Source organism: Mustela putorius, unplaced genomic scaffold (assembly GCF_011764305.1).
Source record: "Mustela putorius furo isolate JIRA1106 unplaced genomic scaffold, ASM1176430v1.1 tig00002230_pilon_pilon_pilon, whole genome shotgun sequence".
NCBI lineage: Eukaryota > Metazoa > Chordata > Mammalia > Carnivora > Mustelidae > Mustela > Mustela putorius.
In genome coordinates this window covers 36,760-63,690 of record NW_025421967.1, presented here as the reverse complement: position 1 = coordinate 63,690, position 26,931 = coordinate 36,760, and the positions used below count along the sequence as shown (strand labels likewise).

At 52.8% G+C, this 26,931-nt stretch overlaps 2 protein-coding genes, 2 long non-coding RNA genes and 1 other non-coding gene across 6 annotated transcripts; 2 read left to right on the top strand and 3 right to left on the bottom strand.

Moving 5' to 3' along the window:
• Window positions 1-593: 593 nt before the first annotated feature.
• LOC123394285 (ABI gene family member 3-like) lies at window positions 594-10,180 on the bottom strand. The gene is given in 9 exon segments (XM_045088044.1): window positions 594-979; window positions 1,294-1,431; window positions 1,921-2,074; window positions 2,272-2,371; window positions 2,521-2,606; window positions 3,968-4,144; window positions 5,204-5,371; window positions 10,062-10,112; window positions 10,115-10,180. Coding segments are annotated over 9 exon segments (1,104 nt in total). The 3' UTR covers window positions 594-815.
• Window positions 10,181-10,288: 108 nt separating this feature from the next.
• Window positions 10,289-11,944, top strand: LOC123394286. Of its 2 annotated transcripts, XR_006609003.1 has the most exons (4): window positions 10,289-10,473; window positions 10,773-10,895; window positions 11,068-11,116; window positions 11,919-11,942. It is a non-coding gene; the product is annotated as an uncharacterized LOC123394286 (long non-coding RNA). The 2 variants fall into 2 exon arrangements; XR_006609004.1 differs by lacking the exon at window positions 11,068-11,116 and having other exon boundaries at window positions 11,919-11,944.
• A 5-nt stretch (window positions 11,945-11,949) lies between these two features.
• Window positions 11,950-13,412, top strand: LOC123394284 (guanine nucleotide-binding protein G(I)/G(S)/G(O) subunit gamma-T2-like). The gene is made up of 3 exons (XM_045088043.1): window positions 11,950-12,006; window positions 12,744-12,846; window positions 13,225-13,412. Exons 2-3 carry the CDS (start codon window positions 12,760-12,762, stop codon window positions 13,351-13,353), a joined length of 216 nt encoding a protein of 71 aa, XP_044943978.1. The 5' UTR covers window positions 11,950-12,006; window positions 12,744-12,759; the 3' UTR covers window positions 13,354-13,412.
• A 10,913-nt stretch (window positions 13,413-24,325) lies between these two features.
• On the bottom strand, window positions 24,326-26,559 carry LOC101675956. Its single transcript, XR_200382.3, has 3 exons — window positions 26,426-26,559; window positions 25,928-26,038; window positions 24,326-25,309 (listed from the first exon to the last, which is right to left on the bottom strand). It is a non-coding gene; the product is annotated as an uncharacterized LOC101675956 (long non-coding RNA).
• Window positions 26,165-26,236, bottom strand: TRNAQ-UUG. Its single transcript has one exon. It is a non-coding gene; the product is annotated as a tRNA-Gln (tRNA).
• Window positions 26,560-26,931: the final 372 nt, after the last annotated feature.

Sequence of the window (26,931 nt, the reverse complement as noted above, 5' to 3'; positions counted from 1 at the left end):
CTTTACCAAAGTCCGCCCCTGCGGGGCTGGGCCCTCTGCGCCTCGCCTCCGTCCTCTCCCCCGTATGGAACAGAAAGCCATGATGTTTTTAAAAGCCGAGCCAGCGAAAGCCAAGCCCAAGCCCCTCCTCCCTCTTTGGTGTTCTAGAGCTATAAAGGTGGTGAAGGGGAAGAGCTGACTGAGATCTCTCGCGCCGCCGATGTCTGAAGGGTGAGGGTGAGGCGATTTTTCCCCTGGCCTGAGAGAGCCCCACATAAATGGGAGAGTTGGTCCCCCCCGTCTGGGACACAAAAAGCAAGCAACAAGCAAAAGTACAGGTTTGCACTTGGTCGTTGCCCAGCGTCAGGGGTCTAGTGCAGGGGGCACTTAGGACCAAAATGATGGGGAGAGACAGCTGCTCTGGGCAGAGCAGTAGAGGGTCAATAATAAGCAGGAGCCTTTCACTCTCTCTCTGGCCCCCTAGCCCTGCAGGGCAATCACCAAGGAGGTCATCAGAGTTTTATTCGATTTCGAAGTGGACATTTGCACCTGGAGACCCGATCCTGCATGGACTGGAGAGGGGGGATCCTCTGTGGACAAAGATCACCCCAAACTCTTTGGCTTCCAGTTCTTTCCCGTCCACAGCAGGCCTTTGGGTACATCCTCTCCCCAGAGCCCCCTTCCCACCAAAATGAGGGGAAGGGACAGACCCAGCTCCCAGGCCAAGAGGTGGGCACACCTAGTCCAGCCTTGACCACGGAACTGGCTTTGTACTGGAGCTCCAGAGGCTCGATGAAGGCTGTGCCTGGGTCGGGAGCTCAGAGAGCCGCAGGCTGTCAGCAGCTGGGCTGCACGTAGTTCCCTGGGAAGAATCCAGTCCCCTCTGAGCTGACGCCCTCACACCAGCCATCGGAGTAGCGGCGTGTGATGCAGATGATGGTCCCCTCAGTGAAGGAGAGCTCGTTGTCCTTCTGGCGGGTGTATGGGTACAGTGTCACCACTGCGGGATGGGAGGAAGGGTTTCCATGAGATGTGCCTCCCACCCTACCATGGGGATGCCGGGAAACATCTAAGGGGAATCCCGGCTGCGGGGAGTGGGGCTCCAAAGCTCTTAGGACCCTCTCCCCAGCTGGGTTTAGTAATACTCTGCCAGGTCAGCTGCCTGTCTTTCCAGCTTGATTCACCACTCCTGGATGAATATTTGGTCAGTTCATCAGAAAATAGGTGTGTGTGTAACAGGTTCATACCTTTGCAGGTTCTACAGTAGAAGCGGGGTGGGGAGCGGGGGCATCCCTAGTCCCAGGAGTCAGGTACCTTTCTCCAGGTAGGAAGCAGGAACCCAGCTAGGCTCTTCAGGGCCGAAGTCTGGTGGGGGCAGAAGTGGCAGCCCCAATTCATCTAGATCCCGGGGTGGAGGAGGGGGCAGATCCAGGGGCGGAGGCAACTCTGGTGCTGGGAGGGAAAAGGGAGAGCCCTGCAGATGTGGCACAGGGGACCCCCCTCCAATGGCCCCCCCCCGGAAACTGCTGTTCAGTCCGGGCTCTGGCATCTACCGATTTTCTGTAATCTTTCTCCAGCCCCGGCCCATCCTGACCTCTACCACGATGCTTCTAGATCTTCTCAGCAAAACACACAAATGTTGAGCAATGTGGGCTATTGAGGCACTGCCACTTTAGCTGGGTGACCCTCCTTGCCAGCCTCTAATTCCGGCTGTTAAATCAGTGTGTGAAGATCCTCTTAGGGTTGTTAAAGTTCAACAGTGCGAAAATGGATGAGAAGCTTGAACACAGAACCTGGCAGAAAGCAGGCGCTAAGTTGTTAGCCCACTTTGGCCCCTTCCTCTCCGGTTACCCCCTACCTGGGACGAGGCGGGCCAACAGGAGGGAGAGGGAGGTGAGAAAAGACCCCGCGATAGAGCCAGGAGAGGGCGGAGCTCCTTACCCGGCAGGGGCAGGGACACTTCCTCCAGCAGAGGGGGCGGCAGGAAGACCTCGGAGGCCGGTGGAGGGGGTGGGGCCGGGGGGCTGGGGAGAGGTGGGGGTGGGGGGGCTGCTGCCTGCCCCTTGGTCGTGGAGACCCCACCGACGCTTCGCCGCTGCTGAAAGACCAGAGAAAGCGGGACTCGGCTAGGTTGGGGGACACCTTCCCTAACTCAGCATCCCCCCCCACTGGCCCCGCCCCCTCAGTTGTGCGCCCCAGGCCTGTGATGAGAGTTCTCCCTACCCTAGCAGTCACCCTGACAGCTGGCAGGAGGCCCCCTCATTACCCCCCCCCAACTTGGACTCTTGGGGCTCACCCTGCCGAGGCCAGGGAAGAGGCAGAGGAGGCTGCTGAGAGTTTGCCCTCGGGCACCACGGGGAGCAGCACCGGCTCGGGGATCCGGGGTGGCCTCCTGAGGAGGGAGGGGAAGAAAGGCGCGGGGTGTCGTCATTTGGGGGAAAGAAGGCTTCGTAGAGCAGGGGTCAGGTGCGGGGAGGAGGAAGTTTGGCTTCTCTGCGTTGAGAGTGGGGGGAGGAAAGTTTCAGGATCGTGAGGTCTCACCCCAGGGTGGCGGAGGCCGGCGTGGCAGGCGCCTTGATGCTCTTTCGCGAGAGGGTCCCTGTCCGCGACAGCTGCGTGGTCAGATCCTGCGGCGGAGGAGGGGACTAGGCTGACGTCTATGACTCCCCCCGACCCCGCTCCCCCGGGTAGCCCCCGTGGTCCCACAAAGGAAACAAGGGAGGGGCGGGAGGGGCGGCAGAGAACTGGGAGGAAGAGAGCAGGGACAGCAAGTTCCCACTTCCACTCCCAGCCCCCTCTCCTACCCCCCCACCCCACAGTCTCCCACTCTGGCTGCCGCCAGGCCCCGGAGCCTCTGGTCCCCCAGCCGCAGGCGCTGCGGAAACCTGAAGCAGACACGGTCTGAAGGCCACTTCCTCTGCACCGCCTAGCAGCCGCACCTCGCCCCCAAAACATCTCCATGGCCAGCCTGGTGATCTCTAATTCTGATAGACCCCAACCCCAACGCGGGGCTGAGGAGGTGGGGGGATGGGGGAGAGGACCATCACACTTAGAAAGAGCCCACCTGCCATTTATTTTTTTTCCCAACCTGCCATTTTGATGGGCCTGCAGAACCGGCTCTGGACAGAGAGGGCCAGAGCTTTCCAAATGCGCAAATGGCCAGGCCAAGCCCACAGGCAAGGGAGCGTGTCTGTAACTGGTGGGGTGCCCCCTGCGTGGGGCACATGGGGAATGCTGTCTTCCGCTAACCTCCCCTGGGCACAAGACAAGAGGGACCCCAGTAGAGTCATAAAGAAGAGAAGCTGGGGAATGAGAACTTACTGGTGCCTGAAGGAGGGGATGGATGTTGCTGGACAGGAAGGGCTTCCAGGGATCAATTAGACCCAGGGGAGCTTTAATCTAATCTGGAAAGTTGGCAAAGGGGGAACTGAGGAAATGGGGCTGGGGGAGTGTCCTCTCCCACCTCTCAGGGAGAAGGAAATGGCAGTGTCTTGCTCCCCTGTCCTCACCAGGCCCCCTTTGAGTGGCTGCACCCCCATCTGTTCCCACACAAACAGCAAGCAGCTGGGGTGAGCGCTGAGTGTTGGTGACCTCAAACCTCCAGGACCAGAGGAAGTTTGCCCTTCTGCGGCTGGGGAGCCATTCTCATGCACACCCTGACACCCCTCCTCCCCCTCTTCCCCTTCACATGCACCCAGCCCCCACGGAAGGGGCTGCTCAGATGCACCCTCAGCAGATCACCCGAGGACATGGTCAAGGCCGGCTGTGGAGGGGGGAGGGGTCAGGAAGGACCTTCAAGGAGTGAGGCTTGGAGAGGAGGGGTCCGCTTAGGGTGATGGCTTCCGGGGAGTCAGGAAAGATGAGGGCGGCAGGTTGGGACACACACAGGGATGTACATGGGGAAGAGAAACTGGGGACCTGGGGTGAAAGGAGCCTTGAAAAGGAGACAACGGTGGGTTGTGGGAAGGAGGAGGGCCCCTCTCCCTACCTTGATCCCATGGCCAATATCATCCAGGCAGCCAAAGTTGAGGGGTCTCCTGTAGTAGGGCGTGAGGGGTGGGAGGCTGTCAGGGGCAATGACCTTCTGGCCAGGGGGCAGCCGCTGGACCGTGGCCAAGGTGCCGATCTCCCTTCGGGCCACCTTCTCCATGTGCATGTTCACCATCTGCCACGACAGGGTTTGAGGCAACAGTGGGCCAGGCTCTGTACCGCGCCCTTCCTCTGACCAGAGGAAGAGGATAGAGACTTTGGGATGGGAGATTAGGGGCCAGGGGAGGCTGTGAGGTCCAGAGAAAGAGTAAATGCTGTCCCGGGGTCACTTGGCGTTTGGGAAAAGAATTGCCAGGGGAGGATGGGGCCACTCTGGAGCAACTTCCTCGTGGAAGAGAATGAGGGTTATTATTAGCTGAGCAGGAACCAGAGGAAAAGAGAAAACACAGCTCCCTGGGGCTGTCGGGGCTGCACTGGGTTGGCTCTGAAGCGGAGGTGGATAACGTGGAGGGTGGCAGAGCCTGGTGGCCAGAGAGCCTGTCTCTCTGGCCGGGACAAAGCTGTGAATTCACCATCTCTTGGAATGTCACGTGGGGAGACTCGCAACCCGGAGAGGGTGGAACTCCGGTCTGCTGGGGCGAGAGGAAAAGGCCCCGCCCACAGTGAACACGCCAGGGATGTGCGGGCCAGGCCCCTGGGTTGGGGGACGGGTGCACGTGGTTTGATGGGGCAAGTCCTCAGCCAAGGATCCAGGAAGGAAGGACGAGGGTGTGTGTGCTCTCTAGATGGGTGGGGAGTGAGGGGGGGTGGGGGGCATGGCGCAGTGCCTTCAGGGCTGAAGATGACCTTGCCAGGCACACACACACACACACACACACACACACGCTCTGGGACGAGGACACTGATTAAGTCACTGCCTGTGTTTAGCGGGGAACAAGATCCATTTGCCTCTTTCCTGTTCCAGCAGCCTCCGCGGTTGTTAAATTCTACTGTATCAGGCAGGATAGAATTCAGATGGAAGTCAGAAAGGGAAAGGACTGCCTTCCAGGAGTTCCTAGTCTGGTAGGGCAGCAAGGCTCAGCACAGGGACATACCACTGAGATAAGGAGGCTCAAAACCCTTGGGAAGTGCAAGCATTTGGAGGAAGGCAGGAAAGAACTTTTTGCCCGAGAACATGACCGAGCAGAGCTGAAGGACGGGCGGCCAGGGCAAGAAGCCCTCTTCCAGCCCTCACCTGGCCCAGCGTGTTCACACGGGCTTCCACCTGCCGCAGCGAGGCCGCCTGCAGGTCCAGCATCCGCAGAGTGTGTCCCGCCAGACTGCCGACTTGGTAGGCCACACTGGCCAGTGCCTGGGTGGTAAAGGCCATGGTCTCCTCCAGCGCTTTCCGCTTGTCTGTGGCCTGAAATACACACAGCTCTGGTGGGAGGCCAGTCCGGCTCCCTAGATCGCTGGCTGGGTGGGAAGGATGGGAGAGGGAGAGCGTGGGGGCTGAACTGGGAGAAAGCGTTAACTCCAGATGTTTGACGTGGTTTCCCTGAGAGGGACCTGGGAACATTAGGAGGGCAAATCTGTTACCCTGAGGAATGGGGGGTGCCAGGGGAGGGAAAGATCTCCCTCCTCCAAGACTCAAGCTGCAGATTGACCCCACTACCTCCAGCAGACCTTTGGGAATAGAGGGTGAATAGTAGAAAGGAAAGAGGAAAGTGTACTTTCTTTTTTTTTTTTTTTTAAAGATTTTGTTTATTTATTTGACAGACAGATTACATGTAGGCAGAGAGGCAGGCAGAGAGAGAGGAGGAAGCAGGCTCCCCGCTGAGCAGAGAGCCCGATGCGGGGCTCGATCCCAGGACCCTGAGATCATGACCGGAGCCGAAGGCAGAGGCTTAACCCACTGAGCCACCCAGGCGCCCCGGAAAGCGTACTTTCAAACTTAAAAAACCAAACCAATCGATGGCAGCCCCCCCTATCCTCCCTGTCCCCCCTCTAACCACAATCCCCTCAGGAGTGAGGTCAATGAATCCATGCCTTTAAAAAGCCCCCCCAGAGGACTCTTGTGCTCCTGTCTTTCTCCAGTCTGCAGAGCAGTGTTTAGGAACCAATGGTCTAGTCCATTTTACCAGATTAGGAAATTGAGGCCCAGAGAAGAGTCACTTCATTCATTCCTTCCAGTAGCTTCCCAATACGCTGAGAATATAATCCAGACTTCCAGCCATGACCTGTATAGGGCTCCACAGGGCTGGCTCTCCTCTACCACTCCCTCTCATTCCCCTCCAGGCACTGTGGCCATTAGATTCCTGTTGTTGGATCAAGCTAAGATTGTTTCTACCTCAGGACCTTTGCACTTGCCGTACTTCTTTCTAGAAACCTTTATTATTAAGTCTCAGCTCCTCAGAGACACATTTCATCACCACCCTAAGATTCTCCTAGTCTACTTCTGTATTGACTCTCTACCATGTTTACCCTGTTCTCTTTTCCTCATAGAACTTAGCCACTACCTATTGGAAATTATCTATTTCTCCCCACAGACTAACACGTTAGCACTGGGAGGGCAGAGAAACCTATCTTACCCTGTATCCTACTCTGAAAGAGTACCCAAAACACAGACAATATTTAATAAATATGCATTTGTGAGTTAATTAATTAATTGAATATGAACCCACACACTTGCTGGGCCTCTCCTTACTGTACACCAGGCACTGTGCCAGATGCTGGCCAGAGTCACAGTGGCAGTCAGCGGTGGAAGGGTGGGCAGGGGGAATGGCTGAAGACAGAAGAAGTTTTTTTGTGTGTTTTGGTTTTTGTTTTTTCAGTTCCAGTTGAAACCATGGGGCTAGAGCAAAGCTCCTCTGGTCATTCGGTTCCCCAGGCAGCTTCCTCATCTCAGGTCGGATCATGGAGGTGCTGCCATTTAGCCTATAGCCTTCTCTAGGGGGTATAGGGGTGAGTCCAGGGCAAGTCTGGGCCAGTCCCACACATGGACAGGCAGGGCTGCCACCACATGTTCTCCTTGCGAAAGGCCCCTGGGTTCTCCCCCAAGACCTATCCTACAGAGAGCAGACCTGGAACCTCTCAGGGCAGGGTGCCTCCGAAGGAGCCTGAGCCAGGCTGGAGTCAAAGGGCAGGCCCAGAACCTTATGGGCAGCCCTTCCTCGCCTTTTCTGCTCCAACACCTGGATGCTCATTTGCATGTGATTTACATCTCATCAGCATATGTAAACAAGAACCTTGAAAAGGCAAAGAAATCAACCCAGGATGTTTAAAACCAGAAAGGAGAGCATGTCTTGTTCTAGCTCAAGATCTTTCTTTAGTAGGCGAGAGGACACGAAGGCCCCAGAACAGGCTAGAGACCACTCACTCCTCCTTTGGTCTGCACCCAGATTTCCCTAGCTCACCTCACCATCACTGTCCCTTGTTTGGCCTGCCATGTGGAGCTGTCAGCCCCAGACAGGAGAATGTCTGCTTGTCTGCTTGGGCCCAGCTACAGGAGGCTGGAGCCGGTGGGTACCTACTGACCCCCTGGTTTGGGGCTTGGCCCGGGGTTAGGTCAGGAGGTACAAAGGGTTGTGAGATCCATTGTCATGGCTCCCTGCTTATTTGCCATGCAAATTATCTTGTCTGTAAACTCAATGGACTCTGACTGTGAACTCTGTGAACCCCAGCCTGCCCTCCCCCATTCCCCATGGGTTTCCTGACACCTGGTTGGGGTGGAAGGAGGGGGTGGGGGGGGAGAGACGAAGGGCGTGGGAACCCAGGCCTTGTTTAAGGGTGGTGCTGAGAAGTCATCCAAACCCTTTGTAGGCATTTGCTCCCCAGACGGGGATCCTCAGAGAGGCCGGGAAAGGTAACTAAGGTCAATTAGTTAGCGTTCCACATGAAGGAAGCAGGAGCCCGGGGGCACTCTGACCTGCGTGTTTTTCCCAAGGGCTGCTTCGCCTCGCTAGAACTGACTTTTCATTATCCCTATGTGCCTTTCATCCTTCCGACGGAAGATGATGATGGTGATGATGATGATGGCAGTAAACGGTAATAGTTTCCATGCATCCTCCCGCCCCTCCCTAAGGGACAGGCACTGGGTTAAGTGCTTTAACACCTTCTCGAGTTTAACCCACGTGACCCCCCTGAGAAGGTGTAAGCATCAGAGGTGAGGGGCGACCCTCCTTGCCGTGGGTCCTGTAGTTGCTAGGAGGGACGAGTTGGCAACTGGACTCAGGTCTTTGGGGACCCCAAATCCTGCGTGCACAGAACCGCTTCTCTCCTTGTCCGTAGGAGAAGCCTGCTTTGCAGCAGCCCTGAGAACCTGGCAGGCTTACGAGCCAGGTCCATCTCATCCACGAGCGGGTCACTCAACATCTACACGAACAGCAGTTATTTAACTAGAGGTTTGGGGGCTGGGCTCCAGAGTCAGAGTTCTGGGTTCGAAATCCCAATTCCACCACCAGCTCAGAGACGTTGGGAAAGGGGAGGGGGTCTGAGTGAACTTCAGCTCCCTGGCTGTGGAGTGGGAGTGGTTCTCCCCTCTCAGGACTCGGGGGAAACACTATAAGAGGCCATCTGGGCAACATGCCTGCCCAAAGGAAGGGGGCACCAGAACATTCTCACTGGTATCATCACTGACTTTCTTTCATCTGTCATTTTCCCAGAAACACTTGCTACTTTCATTATTTTTTTCATGCTCTTACTGAGGCAGGAGGTCCCTGGGCATGCCAGTGCAAAGAAACTGTCCTTAAGTCCTAAGGCATGTCAGGGAAGGAGAAAGGTGGAGAGGAGAGAGAGCCTAGCTCCAGAAGTCAGCAGGCTGGGGCGCCTGGGTGCCTCAGTGGGTTAAGCCTCTGCCTTAGGCCTCAGGTTATGATCTCATGGTCCTGGGATCAAGCCCTGTATTGGGCTCTCTGCTCAGCAGGGGGCCTGCTTCCCCCTATCTCTCTGCCTACTGTGATCTCTCTCTCTGTGTCAAATAAATAAATAATCTTACCAAAAAAAAATCTAGAATGGCTGACTTAGCCCAGCACATTTAAAAAAAAAAAAAAAAGAAGAAGTCAGCAGCAGCTCTGCCAAGGCTAAGCCGTGTGTCCTTGGACGAGTCATCTGGCCTCCCTGCACTGCGAGTTCTTCATCTATGAACAAGGAATAATAATACTTGTCCTCATAAGGCGCTTATGAGGATTAATGAAAAAACAGAGGTGCTCAATCATTGCTAAGTTTCCCTTTCCCCTCTTTCCTTGTTCCAGAAATCGTGTTCATGGTCCTCCCTAGAACAGCTATACAACTTAGGAGACTGTTCTGGGCGCCTGGGGTGGCTCGTTCGGGTTGTGAGTATTGAGCATCTGCCTTCAGCCCGTGTCACAGTCCCAATCCCAGGCTCCCCAATCCCAGGTTCCTGGATGGAGTCCTCATGGGGCTCCCTGCTCAGTGGGGAGTCTGCTTCCCCCTCTCCCCCTGCCCCTCCCTCCCGCTTGCGCTCACTGGCACTTTCTCTCCCTCAAAACAAATAAAACCTTAAAAAAAAAAATTAGAAGACGGTTCTAAAACGCCATGGTTGCCATCTTTTGCTGCTGGTGGGCTGCTCTCAGCAATCATGTAGTCCATCCCCCCCTGCCTCTGTGCCAGACCCAGCCTCGTCTGATGTCTCTCCCCTGTCGCGCAAAAGGTCAGGGAAAAACAATTCTCTCCCCTGGTCCCTCTCCAGTTTGTGAACATTGTGTGGGAAGTTCGCAAGTCTCACCTCGAGTCAGCCTGCAAATGGAATGATGAGGCCAGCATTTGTATAAGACAAATCAGGGGGTCTCTGCACCCGAGCGGGACCCAGGAAGGAGATGCAAAGTACTGTGAGGCCCGCTAACAGGATGGAACAGCGCTGCGTTGCCTAGGCGTCTCTGAGGCTCTGGTGAGAGGGAAGGGGCATGATGGGGCTCGGTTAGCATGGGGTCGGGCCCGAAGTCTGGGGGGGACCGGAATGAAGCCAAGTCCTGGGGTGAAGGATTTCCCAGGCGGGCCCAGAATGAGCACCTGTCAGGATGGCTCCCACGGTCCTGCCTGGGAGGTGGGCTCCCAAGGGGCCAGGGTATCACGGCGGGGGACCCGTGGCCTACCTGCACATAGTTGTCCACGCAGTAGTCTGCGACCCGCAGCAGGGAGCTGTGTTGTTGCCCCGCAGGGCCTCCCGGCCCGTAGGGATCTCGAACTCCTGTAGCTGCTGCAGCTCCGCCATGGCCCCCCTGCCTCTGGCTGCCTCCCCAGGGAGCCCGCCGGTTTTGTGCCTCACCCTGCTCTTGATTGGTCGCTTGGCCTCCCCCCCACCCCCACCCCACTGCTTTTGGTTTCCTCTCCGTGAGAGACCCAAACCTGCTTGCAAAGGGCAGGCAGGCTCATTCCGGGACAAGAGGAAGTCAGTCTCCGCTCCCTGGGCCCGCGCCTCTCTGCCCCCTGCCCAGAGGAAGGGGGAAACCAGGGGCCCCTCTGGGGGCCCGGCCCCCCAACCCCTTCCCAGCAGAGGAAGCCAAGGTCGGGGCGCTGTGATTGCTCCCTGGGCCTGGAGAGGAAACTGTTTGGTGGGGCGGGGGCCGGGGGCGGGGGAAGGGTTGGGAGACAGGAGGAAGGGGGCTGGCCTGCTTGGGATGGGAGGGGGAGGTGGATTTTCCACTCATGGAAGGGGAGGAAAGGGCAGAGGGTGGGGGCTTCCTTGGGAAGCTCAGGGATGAGTCACCCAGGGCCAGGGGAGTGGAGGGTGGATAGGATATGGAGACCAGGGCGCTGGGGACTGGAGGGTGGCCCAGCAAAACAATGGAAACCAGCCAATGCAGCAGCAAGAGGAATCGGCTCAGACACCAGGAAGACACATCCAGAGGTCCCCTGAGAAGCGTTAGCAAACCTCCGAGGGGCTGTGCGTGGAGAAGCCCCGGTGCGCATGCTCTGTCCTGATGGAGGTAAGCCCAGCCAGAGCGTGGGGGTTTCGGATTGGACAACAGGAAGGAATTGGCTTTTGAGAAGCACCAGGTTTCAAGTTCCAGGTTAACTGGCTGGTTCTTAGGAAACAACGGCGGACAGAGCACCAAGCTGGCCTCTAGAGGTCTGAGCTCTCGCATCCTGCCTTTACAGGACAGCTGGACTAGGACCCTCCAGGCTCTTCAATTCTTAGCGCTTCCAGGTGTGAATGGGATTTGGAACCCTGGAGTGGGGGAGTCAGGGTGGGCTCCAGGCCTCCTCCCAGCCTCTTCCGGAGCCCCTCCTGTGAACCTAGAGACAGGACAAAAAGAGGATCCCTTACCAACCGTATTGATCTTCTTAGGCATCTGCTTCTCGGGAGGGTCCCCTTGCCATGGGGCAGCTGTCAGCCTGAGCAGGAGCTCAGTGTCTATTAGCCTGTGGGTGATGCTGGAAGGAGACGCGAGAGAGATATGAGGATATGGGCCCTGTGTTAGGTGGTTGGTGAAGGCAAGGCTCAGAAGGAGGCGTTGACGCCAAGGAAGAATGGACACAGCCATTGGAGGTGGCCATGGCCCCAAGGGCTGACAGGCCCAGCATCCGAAGTGAGGGGTCCATTTTTATTGAATAAAGATTGAACTAGGAGAAGCTTGGAAGGTGTAATCACGGGGTTCTAGTGGGAGACACCAGGGCTTCTTGGGTGAGGGAAGTTAGGAGCTGGTCTAGGACTTGCTTCACAGAGAACAGCCTCAGCGCAGGCTCAGAGGTAGCAGAGGGGAGGGCTTGGGAGACAAGGCACGGGGAGGGGAGCGTGTCAGGTTGAGGGTGAGAAACTGGCTAGAAGCCAGAGGGGTCTCGAAAGAAGAGCAAGGGCAGGTATAGGGCGGCAGGGTGACTTTGCTGCTCCAGTGGCAGTGAGGACTTCTTGGAGGCTCAGGCCGGCGGATGGGCTTAGAACCTTGAGCCCATGATCAGCTTAGGCATCAGAGATTTTTGGCTTTTAAAACCATCTGCTTTATCTGAAGACTTTGAGAAGCTGAGGAGCTGGGAAAGCTCAGACATCATCTTGCCTGAGTCGGGGACCAGTGACTTGAAGTGCAAACTCTTTGGCAGGTGAGAGGGGGCGCGCTGAAGTTGCACTGGGTTGGGATTTAGTCTCAGAATTATTAAAATCGGGCAGCCGGCCAGGCCTTCCTGATAACCTTGTCCTCATGATGATGATGATATCAGTAACTGTAACAATAAAAATAATATTATTCTTATTCATTATGTGCCATACAGAGGGTTTAAAGTATTTTATATGCATTATTTTCTTAGGACTCACAAAATCACACACAAAATAGGTACTGTTATTATACCCCATTTTCCAGACAGAGACACTAAGATTCAAGGAGGCTGAGTGACTTGCCTAAGCCTCACATCTTGGAAAGGGCCAGAACCAGGATCAGAAGTGGAATCTGACGGCTCCAGAGCCTTTCTCTTATCCACTAGGGTACACTCTCCCTTGACAGGATCTGCTGTTTCCTGAAAACTTCTACCTGTGCCATTATGTGGAACAATAACCTGGCTTCCCGAATCTTATTCACTGAAAGAGACTTCTTTTCTCTTTCTTCTTCTCCACACTGATTCCTGTTTTCATCCCTAGACAGAGACTACTCTGAGGGCAGAGTCTGTGCCTCCCCCATCAGACTGGGGGCGTCCTCTCCTCCAGAGCCGGGTCTCATGGTGGTGTGAAGTGAGGGGCTGCGCAGGGGAAGTGGGTGGAAGCTGAGGTGTGGAGCGTGCAGGAGGGAGCCCAGGGAAGCCCAGGGCATTTGCCATCCCAGCTGCGGGATCCTTTCCGGAAGCAGGTCTCTCTGGAGCAGGATGGCCCAGGAGCTCAGCGAGAGAGGAGCTCCTGAAGATGGAGAGGTAGAACAGCTGAGGAAGGAAGTCAAGAACCCAAGGAGCCCGGTGAGCCCCCTCTTCCCTTCCCTGCCCTGTTCTCCATCACATCCGGGTCCTCACAGAGCTGGGACCCCAAGGCGGGGAGGGAGGCCGCTGGAGAGAGCAGCACAAGCGGCAGGCAGAGGGAGGTTTGCCCTCTGGGCCAGGGGAGGCCGCAGAGGGAGGCTGGGGTTGAGCCCCGCAGGGGTGCCAGGAGGGAGCCCCACAGCGTGCACAGCTCAGCGCCCCTCGGAGGTGAGACCTCACCCCCCACCCACCGCCTGCCTCTCTCTCTCCTCTCCAGCCTCCGTCCCCACCCAGTCCAGGACCTGTTTTCTTGCACCGAGAGCAATCGTGGATGCCCCACAGATGAACTAGGGCTGGCACCTTTGTTTTTTCTCACAGATTTCCAAGACGGGAAAGGAAATCAAGGATTACGTGGAGGCTGAAGCAGGGAAAAACGACCCTCTCCTCAAAGGCATCCCTGAGGACAAGAATCCCTTCAAGGAGAAAGGCGGCTGCACCCTAAGCTGAGGGCTCTGGAGGCCCCCCCCCACCCCGACCGTCTGCCCCTCCTCAACCCCACTCTTCCCCAGGAAACCCAGGGCTCCAGGGGCGGGGGGACACTCTCCACCCTCTCTCGGCCACAGCAGGAGGAGGAGACCCCCAGCCCGTGCACTGGGGAGCCGTTCCCCACTCCTGCCCTTAGCTCTCCACCACCACCCCTGGGTCACTGCGGGCTCCCCTTGGAGGCCCTTGATGACCGCTGCTCTGGCTCAGCAGCCGTGGCACATTCCATGGTGGGGGTCCGAAGAGCCCGCCACGCCCTGGGACCCCAGACAGCATCCTTAGAGACGTTTGACCCCTCCCTACGGCCCTCCCAGTCTTTCCCTCCACTCTCTTCCTAGGAACCAGCATTCCTATTCATAGCCGTTTGCGTGGAGGGCCCGAGTGGGGGAGGCCCTTCTTCCCCATCTTGTGTCTGACCCTGTGGTCCTCCTCCTAGTCACTTAGATCGCCCCAGAGGGCTGAGGACACAAAGAGTTTGTGACGTCATGAGGTCACGCTCTATTTAATGTTGTGGGGTGTCTGTTCCGTGCTGGGCACTGGGGAGGGCAGAGTAGCAGCGCTGACACAGCGGGAACAGAGTTGGCAGTGAGGTCAGTAAGCGCTTCTGTGCAGAAAGGACCACCAGTGGCGTGGGGCCACACGGCAGACAGACACCCAGGGCCATGGGCAAGGTCCGAGGGAACTGTTGCAGGCCAGTGGGCCGTGGGGAGGAATGGGGCACACGGGAGCCCAAGAGGGAGGTGCGCGAAGCCTTAAAGGACCCCCGTGAACTGTGTTCTCCACCCGCCGTGACAGGCATGAAGCAGCCAAGGGGACAGGATTTTGATGAGCAGGAGGGAGGCTGGCTCCTGGCTAAGGAGGACACGGATTCCTGGGCCTTGTCAGCAAGGAGATTATAGTCTTATGGAACCACAGAAGGCAAGCTGAGAACAGGGCATAAGCTGACACCCCGTAACCCCGGTCACCCCTCCCCCAGGTGGGATCTGTGTGACAATCCCGCCGCCCTAAAGCAAAGGGAAGGAAAAACAAATAGTTACCTTCTTAGAGATCACACAGCCCTGCAAGATAGGAGTCTCCCTTGGTTTACAAGTGTCAGCAATTTACCGGGGGGTGGGGGGGGGGAGCATTCTTACCAAAAACCTAACCTCCAGAAGGAAACTCCAACTGTCTTACTGTCCGTGCTTTCCTAGAGGGAAAAACAATACTCACCTGACAATGGCAAGGCCTCCCATATCTTGTAGGTCCTTTCTAGCACACAAAAAAATTCTTTTGAAAACCTTGTTTTTTCCTTACCCCCAGCTCCCAAGTATATAACCCCGCCACCCCTCACAACCCTGGGCCAGCAGCTCTTTCTGCCCACGGGCCCTGTCCCCGTGCTTTAATAAAACCACCATTTTGCACCAAAGGCGTCTCAAGAATTCTTTCTTGGTCGTTGGCTCTGGACCTCAGCCCACCAAACCTCACCTACATTCAAAAACCAAGTCAGAAGGACTCACATGATACAATGCTTTCAGGGCAAAGACGGGGCAGCGGCGGTGGGGGGGCGGGGGTGGTGGAGAGGAAGGCGAGTTGCATCCTGGGAGAGAGAAACCAGTAAAAGCCTCTAGAAGGAGGTGATATCCAGAGCCGAATCCTAAACACTGAAGTTGTAAATGGATGTGTGTGGTAAATCTGGTTGAAGTGGTCATATCAACAGAGGTATAGAAAGGAGAAGGGAAAGACGTAGGAACCAGGGTTTGAATACAAACACCAACCAGGTTAGAGCGGACTGTCCAGGGAGAGACCTAGATCTTTGGAGGGCCAGATCTAGATCCTTGCTAGAGAAGGTGGAGTTGGAGATAAGCACAAGGGTCTTCTGTCATCCCCCTTCATCTGCTGGGAGTCAGTTGGCAATGTTTTGCGTTCTGGAAGGAAACTGGCTTTTTGAGGAGATTGAAGGGAGAAAGAATGGAGGCAGAGAGAGACAATTAAGATGATCATTAGCTTGGGGGAGGCCGTCTTAAGTCTGGATAGGGAGGTGGGGGTGAGGAGTTCTTTGGGAAATGAAGTTTTCAGATGTTTGACAACTCGCTGAGTGATGGGTGAGGGAGAGGGGGAGTCGTCAGGGATGATGAGCTTCTGGCTTGGGAGATGACTAGATAGATGGCAAGTGTGTGAAACTAAACATAATACAGTGACCCCCCTAGAGCCGCAAACTCGCCCAGCTCAGCAGGCCCCCGCCCGAGGGCATGCCCTGGGCGTGCTGGGGAGGTCATGGGCCACTGGTCAGAATCCAGGCTCTCTGGGGAAGTGTCCGCTCCTTTCCCAATTCCCTCCCAAAAATTCCATCCTGACCCTCCACTCACCTTTCTGCAACCTCAAATAGGTTCAGCCAATCTCATTATACTTGAGAGGGAAAAGAAATGAGAAAGAGAAGATTTAAATACAGTAATTCTTTTTTATTTATTTATTTATTTATTTTTTAAGACCGAAGGGTGGGGCCCCTGGGTGGCTCAGTCGCTTAAGTTTCTGCTTAAAGGTCAGGTCCTGATCTCAGGGTCTTGAAATCAAGCCCTCATTGGCTCCCTGCTCAGCACGGAGTCTGTCTCTCCCTCTCTGCCTGCTGCTCCCCCTGCTTGTGCTCTCTCTCTGTCAAATAAATAAATAAATAAAATCTTTGAAAAATAAAATAGGGATGGGTAAACATTCCATATGGGCTCTAGCTGTAAGAAAGGAAAACCAGGGGACGCCTGGATGGCTCAGCGGGTTAAGCGTCTGCCTTAGCAGCTCAGGTCATGATCCCAGGATCCTGGGATCAAGTCCTGCATGGGGCTCCTTGCCCAGCCAGGAACTGCCACTGCTGCTCCCCCTGTTTGTCCTCGTGCACTCTCTCTCTCTCTCACACACACAAATAAATAAAAATCTTTAAAAAAAAAAAAAAAAAAAGGAAAAGCAGGTGTGGGCTACAGGTCACGAGGCTATGGCTTTCTTCCTCCTCCCCCCCCACCCAGTCCTTGTTCTGCTCCCTCCAGGTGGTATTGCGCTGTTGGGACCCCTTGGCCCTGCGGGGACTCTAACCATTATTCCTGAGGGGTCTGAACCCTGGATGGGGCTCTGCTTACAAGAAACAGCTTCTGCTTGCCTTTTCTCAGTGCACAGCACCCAGAGATGCTCTGGGCGTTCTGTTGGTTTCTCCAATACCCTTTCCGTCCACCCCAAGGTGGGTAACAGTTACAGGACCCCTAAGCCTCAAAGTGAGTCATCAGCCCAACACCCTGAACCCCTCTTCTGTTTCACTCTTGCCGAAGGAGCCTCAAATGGCTGAAGGCAACCTGAGCTTCTGCCCCAAAGGAATTATCATGGCCTCAGGGGACCGCATTCCCTCCCTGAGTGCCCAGCCCTGCAAGAGAGCCATTCAGTGGCCCCAGGGATGATGCTGAGAGCAGGTCCCAGGTTGTCATCTAAGCCGCCCGACCTCACCCCTGTCCCAGAGATCGGGGGGTTCATACCCGACAAAGAGAAGCACCATGTGTTGTTCGTGTTTTGCTATGAAGCACGGGCAGCAGCTTTACTTGGACAATAGCCCCTCATCTTTGCAAAGTGTTTCCTAGTCGGCACCCCACTGGGGCTTGGCCTGGCCAGTCCTTCCTCCTGCAAAGCCAGCGGCTCCCAGATGATGGACTCATGGTGAGGTCAGCAAATCCCATCAGCATTGACCCCTTGTCTTAGATTTACAGAGAAGTTGCAAAGCTAGGACAGGGGGTTCCCATATCCCCCCTCACCCAACGTTAATGTTTCATAAAACCACATCCTTGTAGTAAGGCGAGGAAGTTAACATTGGGCTGATACCAGGAACTCAAGTCCAGACTGCAACTTGGATTTCCCTCATGTTTTCACTAGGCGTCATTGTTCTGTTCTAGGACCTACATTCCACTTAATGTCTTACTTATTTTTCAGGGAAGGGCTTCTTTTTAAATTTTTTTAAATTTTTTAATTTTTTATTTTATAAAGATTTTATTTATTTATTTGACAGAGGTCACAAGTAGGCAGAGAGGCAGGCAGAGAGAGAGGAGGAAGCAGGCTTCCCGATGAGCAGAGAGCACAATGCAGGGCTCTATCCCAGGACACTGGGATCATGACCTGAGCCGAAGGCAGAGGCTTTAACCCACTGAGCCACCCAGGCCCCCCCAGGGCTTCTTTCTTAAAAAAAGATTTTGTTTGGGCGCCTGGGTGGATCAGTCAGTTAAGCATCTGCCTTCAGCTCAGGTCATGATCTCAGGGTCCTGGGATCGAGACCCACACCAAGCTCCCTGCTCAGCGGGGAGCCTGCTTCTCCCTCTCCTTCTGCCTGCTGCTCCCCTTGCTTGTATCTCTGTCTCTGTCAAATAAATAAATTAAATTGAAAAATAAATTTTAAAAAAATAAATTTATTTTAAAAATAAATTTTTAATTTTAAAATAATAAATACATAAAATCTTTTAAAAATTTAAATAATAAAAAATACATAAAATCTTTTTTAAAAAAGATTTTATTTATTTGAGAGAGAACAAGAAGGGGGAGGGGCAGAGAGACCAGCTGAGTGGGGAGTCCCATGCTCAGAGGGGAGCCCCATGCTCAGCAGGGACCACCACACAGGGCCCAATCCCAGGCCCTGAGATCGTGACCCATGACCTGAGCCAAAGTAAGACGCTCAACTGACTGAGCCACCCAGGTGTCCCCAGGGAAGGGCTTCTATGTGGAGTTAGTACGTCTAGGACACCATGGCCACCTAGAAGACATTTCATGAGTATAGACAGTAGCACTGACAGAAACATGACAAGGAATACAAATCTGATTCCTGAGTAAGTCCCTACTCCAGTGACTCTGTCCCCTCTATTGACCTGCCACCAGAGAACTGGCTGGTTGTCCTTGAGGTCTGGATTGCATGAGGGGCTCAGGGTTATCACCATCACTGGCTCACTGACAGACCTGTCAAGAAAGCCTTGACTGCTCCACTCTTGCAGAACCTCTGTTTCTGTCTCTCTGTTGCTTTGTTTCATGACTGCCAGTCAGCCCAGGGCTCACCTTGTCCAGGTTTTATCAAGAACTTCTGCTGGGACACCTGAGTGGCTCAGTGGGTTAAAGCCTCTGCCTTCGGCTCAGGTCATGATCCTAGGGTCCTGGGATCGAGCCCCGCATCGAGCCCTGCATTGGGCTCTCTGCTCAGCAGGGAGCCTGCTTCCTCCACTCTTTCTCTCTGCCTGCCTCTCTGCCTACTTGTGATCTTGGTCTGTCAAATAAATAAATAAAATCTTTAAGGAAAAAAAAAAAAAAAAAAGAACTTCTTCTGCAGGGGCAACCTTCTGGTAAACCTGTTCATGACACTTGAATATTTTCAGTCTCACCCTAAGGGGACCAGTCACATAGCCCTCCCCAGATGTCCTTGTCTCTTCCAGTCCTTCCGTTGGCCTCTAAGACCTTGATCATCTGACCAGAAGCTGAATTGCTTCCCCAGGATCAGAGAGGAAGGAATTCCCTTTCCTGCTGACTTTTAGGTCACCCGAGAAGGGCAGTTCCCAGAGAAAGGGGAATCACTGGGATGCAGACATTCAGACGTGATCAGGGCCTGAGTTGGGGAAGTGGAGTCAGGATGGAGAGGAGGGTGATGAGTTGGAGAGATAATTAAGAAGTAACATTTTCAGGGGCGCCTGGGTGGCTCAGTGGTTTGGGCTGCTGCCTTCGGCTCGGGTCATGATCTCAGGGTCCTGGGATCGAGCCCCGCATTGGGCTCTCTGCTCTGCAGGAAGCCTGCTTCCCTCTTTCTCTCTTTCTCTCTCTCTCTGCCTGCTCTCTGCCTACTTGTGATCTCTGTCTGTCAAATAAATAAATAAAATCTTTAAAAAAAAAAAAGAAGTAACATTTTCAGGGCTTAAAGATTGCTTGAACGTTGGCAGGATAGGAAGGAAATGTCACACGTGACTTCAAGTTTCTGTCTGGGATGACTGAAGGAATGGTGGTGTCACTCATCAGAAGGCCCTTCTCAACAGGTGATTCTAGGTGATTCCCCTTGGCTTCTCCTCCCTCCGCTTTGGCCCTGCTGAAAACCACTGGAGGTGACAGCTGGTAATACGGAAGGAGGGGAGTCCGAGGAGGATGACAGTGTGGGGCAGCATGGGGAGAGGTCAGCGATGGAGCTTGGAGAACATCAGTGACTCAGGATTAAGTAGAGAAGGATGGGCCATGGACAGGACCAAGTAGGGAGGGTCATGGTGTGAGGAGGCTAAGCAGAGACCGGGCCATCGAAATTCTAATGATTCTGAGCCATAAAGTGATCCAAGTCAGGAAAAGGACTCTTGATTTCCCAGTCAACAAACAAACAAACAAACAGCTGAATCGTTTTTAAATTCTGTCACCTTCAGTCCATGCTCCATCCGCACCAGAGTCCCTGGGTGGGATCCCTGGACCTTAGAAGGAAAAGAGGGGAAGAAGGGAACCGCTGTCTGGTTAATTCAGGGCTCAGCACTTAGGACTTGCAGCTGCCCACAGCTAGAAATCCTTCTTAGTGGATCAGGCAGCCCAGCACCCCCAACCCTCCACCCCCCCCCCACCTCCCACCCCCCCCACCCCGTCTTCCGGGTGTTATCCTTGTAACCTGGAGGAGTTGGGGGTGGGGAGGGGAATAGGCTGCTTAGCATCTTGGTGACTTAGGCAGAGGATATTACCCAACCCTGATCTCAGTGCCTCTAGGAAAATCAGTCCAAGCCCCCCTGGCCTGCCCCTACCCCAATTCCCTACCTGAGCTTGGGGTTTTATGGGTGCTTTCAACCTGTGCTGTCCCATAGGGCCTCCTACTGAGAAGGGCCCCGCGCTTGGTGTAACACTTTCCTTGAAATTTTTTTTAAAAGATTTTATTTATTCTTTTTTTTAATAAGATTTTATTTTATTCTTAAATTTTTTAAAAAGATGTTATTTATTCATTTGAGAGAGAGAGAGAGAGAGAGAATGGGGCACGAGCGGCGTGGGGAGAGGCAGAGAGAGAGGGAGAAGCCGACTCCCCGCTGAGCAGGGAGCGTGATGCTGGGCTGAATCCCAGGACCAGGAGATCATGACCTGAGCCGAAGGCAGAGGCTTAACCCACTGAGCCACCCAGGTGCCCACTTTGCTTGAAATTCTTAATGATTTTTTAACAGGAGCCCCACATTCTCACTTTGCTCGGGGCCCCCCATATTCCATATCTGGTCCTGTGTAGGGAGGCAGAGGCTCCAGACTGATGGAGGAGGCAGGATGCTTACTGAGGAGCAGAGTTCAAGGAGAGGTTCAAAATAACACCCTGATCACCTACTCCCCGCCCTCCTCCCTGATCTCTGAGGGTTACAAGAGGAGGTGGGGGAGGCAACTCTGAAGTGGTTTCTTAACATGCCCTTGGCCCCTCTGTCTTCTGAGTCCCTAATGTGTCCCCCGTACTCCCCCGCCTATTACTTTTCGTCTTACACCCTACTTTATTTTATTATTATTAATCCATTAACAGACAAGACCTACAGATTTATTTCTTCTTGGACACACCCACCATGTACACCCTACTTTTTTTTAAATTTTTTTTTTAAGATTTCATTCATTCATTTGACAGAGAGAGAGATCACAAGTAGGCAGGCAGAGAGAGTGGGGGAAGCAGGCTCCCCGCCGAGCAGAGAGCCCGATGTGGGGCTCGATCCCAGGACCCCGAGACCATGACCCGAGCTGAAGGCAGAGGCTTTAACCCACTGAGCCACCCAGGTGCCCCTACACCCTATTTTAGTCCTCATTTTATCAGCCCAGATTTCAAGCACCCTGAAGGCTGAAGTCGAGTCTCTGATTTATGTATTTCTGGCAACTTGAGCACAGGTGCATGTTAAATGACTGTGTGGATCCCGTAATTTATAGACTTTGTATGTGTCTGGCATTGTGATAAGTGTTGTATCCACATTATCTCAGGCACCAACGAATACACAAAGAAAATAATAAACTGACAACTCTGCGAATCAAGCATGAAAGAGAGGCCAGGCAAGGCACAGACCTGGCTTCCCTGGTGGCTTGGCCCTCTGCCCTCTCCTGGTGACTCTGGTCAATGACAACGTAGGACAGACACTACCTTCTGGAAACTGCTGCCTTTGGGGGGACCTTCCTGTGAATAAAGGCCTTGGGAGGGGCCCCTCAGACTGTTGGAGGAGAGAGAGGTTCTTTCCTGAGCTAGCAGGGATAGAAAAAGATAGAAATGTGGAGAGGCTCTCAGAGAATCTTGACCTAGGAGGGGAAGGACGGCGTGGGCTGAGGTGGGAGTGGCAAGTTTGTAAATGTTTTCCTAACTGTGGGTTGAGACAAGAGTTATGAAATCAATGTAGTGATTTTACTGAAGTTAGTGAGTTATGAAACATATTTAGTAGATCGAGACCAGGCTTTAGAAATCGTCCCACACCTCTCAGTGACAATGACCTTTGAGCACCCCCAGAAGACTTCCACGCATGAGACGATCAGAATTCCTCAGCCTGTTCTGCAGGAATTGTTAGAAAGTTCTTCCCACTGCTGCTCTAACTTCCAGCCACAGGTTCTCATTCCCTGCCTCTGTTGCTACCCTTCAAGTTTTGTTTTCCTCCCCCACAAAAGCAGGTGTTTCTTTTCTCCGGAGCCTGAGCTTCTGTAGTCCTCACTATTCTGATTCTTTCTAGCAGTTACCATTATAGAGCCTATCTTGGCTCAGGTGCAGAGAAGAGGACTCTTGCTTACGATTTTACTAGTTCCTGCCCCCACTGCTATGCAAAAGGCACAGCTGCTGTCCCTTTTCCTTTACAAATGAGGCTCCTAATATTTCTTTCCAGATTTATTGGGATGTAATTGACATGTACGATCATATAAGTTTATTTAAGGTGTACAACAAAGTGATGTATTTTACATGTGAATTGTGAAATGATTACCACAATATGTTTAGTTAACCTTTCCATCACCACATAGTTACGATTTCAGAACATCCGGATTGCTTACCCAAATGCACCCAGACAGCTAGTGACAGGATGATATTCATCAGCGTTTTCCTGCAATGCCCAGGATTGAACCTTATCCTTAGAATGCCCTTGGGCTGGCTCAGGGTAGAGGGATCTCTATCCTGACTCCCCAGTCTGTGGACAAACTTTTTTTTTTTTTTTTTTAAGATTTTATTTATTTATTTGACAGAGATCACAAGTAGGCAGAGAGGCAGGCAGAGAGAGACAAAGAAGCAGGCTCCCCGCCAAGCAGAGAGCCCGATGCAGGGCTCGATCCCAGGACCCTGGGATCATGACCCAAGACGAAGGCAGAGACTTTAATCCACTGAGTCACCCAGGCACCCTACCATTATGTGCATTTTAACAAATTTTTGTCTTAAATAAGCTCTGTAACCTCCACCCAGGACAAGAAATAAAATAATACCAGTACAGGGTATCTGGCTGGCTCTGTCCATAGAGCTCATGACTCTTACTCTTGGGATCCTGAGTTCAGCCCTGCACTGGGCATAGAGATTACTTTAAAAAAAATAATAATAATACCACTACCCCCCAGAAGACTGTTGTTCACCCTTTTCCAGTCATGGCCCTCTCTCTTCTCCAAAGATCCTGGATATTCTCACTCACATGGGTATTTTTGCTTTGCCCGATAGTTGTACCGTCTAAGTTTACAGTTCTAAACAATATACAGTAGTTATTTTTGCCTGTTTAGCAATTTTATATAAATGGAGTCATATATTATTTACTCCTTTGTATCTGCCTTCTTCTGCTCAATACTTTTTTAAAAAAGAAGACCCATCCATTTTGTTGCTGTATAATATTCTTTCGTATGGCCTTACAATAAATTATTTATCCATTCTACTGCTGGACATTTAAATTCTTTCCCATTTTTTGGCTATCATGTTGTCAAAACCACTCTTATACATGTTCACCTTTCTACGGATATAGGTACAAGACTGAAATTGCTAGATTATAAGATATGAGTATCTACAGCTTCAATAGTTAACATCAAATTAGTTTCTCCAGTTTACACTCCCATGAGAGTTCATGTTATTCTCTACTCTTAAAAAGAGTCAGCATTGTCATTCTGGTGAGTGTATAATGGTATTTCATTGACATTTTATTTTTTTTTTAAGATTTTATTTATTTATTTACTTGACAAAGATCACAAGTAGGCAGAGAGGCAGAGAAAGCGAGAGATAGAGAGAGAGAGAAGCAGGCTCGCCGCCGAGCAGAGAGCCCGATGCGGGGCTCAATCCCAGGACCCTGAGATCATGACCTAAGCCGAAGGCAGAGGCTTAACCCACTGAGCCACTCAGGCGCCCCTCATTGACATTTTAATTTGCATTTTGCTATGATTAATGATGCTTTACATATTTTCATATGTATATCAGTTATTTTTTAAAGATTTTATTATTTATTTATTTATTTGACAGAGAGAGAGAGAGCACATGGTGGGGAGGGGCAGAGAGAAACTCAAGCAGGAACACCCCCCCCAATCTCTGCTGAGCACAGAGCCCTATAGGAGGTTCCATCTCAAAACCCTGAGATCCTTATGGATATTGGGGAGGGTATGTCCTATGATGAGTGCTGTGAAGTATGTAAACCTGGCGATTCACAGACCTGTACCCCTGGGGCTAATAATACATGTTTATAAAATATATTATATTATAAAATAATACATGTTTATAAAAATTTTTTTTAATTACTTTTAAAAAAGGGGGGCACCTGGGTGGCTCAGTGGGTTAAAGCGTCTGCCTTTGGCTAGGGTCCTGGGATCAAGCCCCGTGTTGGGATCTCTGCTCAGTGGGGAGCCTGCTTCCCTTCTCTCTCTGCCTGCCTCTCTGCCTACTTGTGATCTCTGTCAAATAAATAAATTAAATATTTTTTTAAAAACCCCGAAAACAAAACAACCCCTGAGATCACCAACTGAGCCAAAACCAAGAGCCTGAGACTTAACCCACTAAGCCACCCAGGTGCTCCTTAAGACTTTACTTTTAAGTAATCTCTACACCCAACTTGGGACTTGAACTCACAACCTCAAGGTCAAGAGTTGCATGCTCTATCCACTGAGCCAAGTCAGGTGGCCCTATGTCAGTTATTTGGGATTTCCTTTTTTTGTGCAGTGCCAGTTCAAGTATTTGCTATTTTTCTAGTAGGTTGTCTTTATTCTTACTGATTTTTTTTAATTTTAATTTTATATTCTTACTGATTATTACAAGTTCTTTGCCAGTCATGCATTACAAATATCTTTTCTTATTCTGAGGCTTGTCTTTTCACTTTCTTACTGGGTTTTTTTTTTATATAAAGAACAGAATATCATATTAATATAGTGATGTAGACTAAGCTTTTAGAACTTTTTGTGTCTTGTTTAAGAGGACTTTCCCTACCCTGAGGTCATAAAGATATTCTCTTATGTCCTCTTCCAAAAGCTTTATTGCTTTTCCCTTCCCGTTAAGGTCTATGATTCACATGGAATGTATTTCTGTCTTTAGTGTAAGTTGGGAGGAATCTGATATCATAATTTTCCATTTGGACACCCAATTCTCCCAGAATAATTTTTTGAAAAGTAGATTCTTTCCTCTCCTGCTCTGCTGTGCTACTTTGTCCTGAATCATTTGTCCAAATACGTGTGGGGCTGTATCCGGCCCACCCCCTTATGTGCCATTGGCATGTTTGTCTCTCCTGCACCAGGACCACACTATCTTAATTGCTATAGTTTATAGCTGACAATAACCTTTAATGTCTGGTAGGCAAGCCCTCCCACCTCTCATGCCTACGTATTTTCGAGGCTGGGATCTTTCATACACACAAATTCATTCAAACGTATTTGCAGGGTATGGGGGCGGAGGGGTGGGGAAGAGAGGTGCTCAGGGGAAAGCCGAGCGAGGATCCTGTTTCCATGGCATCCTCCCAAGGGGCGGGCACGTAGAGCCACAGTGCCAATCACCCTGTGGGGAGATCACAAATGCGTCAATGGGCTCCCTCGTCACTCATCCCAGGGGGCCAGACAGCTCTCAAAAAAACCCAGATACAACTCAAAAGAAGACAGCACTCCAAGCGCGCCTCTTCCCCTCCATCCCAGAGACACACCCCTGCCTGCAAATCAGGCGCGGCTGGCCAGCTCCTAAAATACCAGTCCTGGACAGATTCTCCAGGAGACGTGCTCAGCCCTGTGGTGAACCCCATAGAGATTCCTACCCTCTAAAGGATCAACACCCCATCCACGGGGTGAGAAACCGCGTGCGGTGATCCCCTGGCCGGCTGGCACGGCCTTAAGAACCCACATGGACAACCTCACTGCCTACTGCCTGAAACAGACCCACTTCACCATCTGACCGCCTAGACTCACAGGCGGACTGGCCCCAAACACACTCTCCTCTCCCCAAACACACTGCCCTCTCTCCTATGTTTCCCGCGCCCCTTGGCTCCGCCCAGCATTTCATTCCGGGTTGATAAAGGAATAACTGATCGCACTCTGCACATCAGCCAATAGGAAGAAGGGACTCCCAGCAGCAGGAGGAGGGAGGTGTCGGAGTCCCGAAGGCCTTGGTCCCAAGCAGGCTCACCCGGTTGCTGGGCTTCCTCCGCCCTCATGTTCAAGGTAAAGTCACTCTCGGTCTCCACCAACACTTTTCCGCCCGGACTCTCACGCATGCGCAGAGACTCTCAGGCCGGACCTAAACGAAAGGAGGAGGGACCCTAAACCGCGATCCCTTAGGTCACGGGGGTAACGGCACAGCCCAAAGTGGCCGCCGCCGCCAGCAGTCCTCAAAACAGTAATTGTAGAACCAAAAGGCTCAAAGAGGTCCCACCGAGATTTGAACTCGGATCGCTGGATTCAAAGTCCAGAGTGCTAACCATTACACCATGGGACCTGCTGGCGACTTGAGGCGGCCGGGAGGCTTCTCAAGCCACATGGCACGCTGAACAGCCCTCCCAGAGCGGCGGCGGAGGAGGCCCGGTTCCCCCGGCCCGGGCTGGGCGCTGTGGGACCAAGGCCGCTCAGGCGGGCGGAAACAGCAAGGGCTGCCGCGGCCCCGATGTGGCCAGTGCCGGGGTGTCACCTCTTGTCGCCGATCTTCCTGCTCTTCTCCCGAGGTCCTGACCTGCGCCCGGGGAAGCCGGGAGGACGGCGGGCTGGGGGCGGAGACGGCCGGCGGCGGCCCCTGCCGGGAGCGGAAGGCGGGGCGCACGCAGCCGGGCTCCGGACTCGTTTATTTATTTATTTCCACAAAACGCTCTCTGCGTGGTCCCTGTGGCCAAGCGGGGAGGGAAGTGGGCTGGTACGTGCCAGGACAGTGGTTCAAAGCCCGGGTCTCTTTAGTGGGAGCGATTGGGTCGCGGAGTTGAAACCACGGCTTTCTGCGGAAACCTAGAACATTCTGTAGAGGGACCCTTGGTGGACCCTACGGTGGTGGGTGGTACATTTCAACCTGTAGGTATTGATGAGTGGGGGACAATCAGACCGTTTTGGGGTTTTTCCAGGTTTTTAACCTTTTATAAGATTTGACTCAGCAGTTTCACTTTTTTAACTTTATCCTAAAGGACAACGAGGACCAGTGCCAAGTGT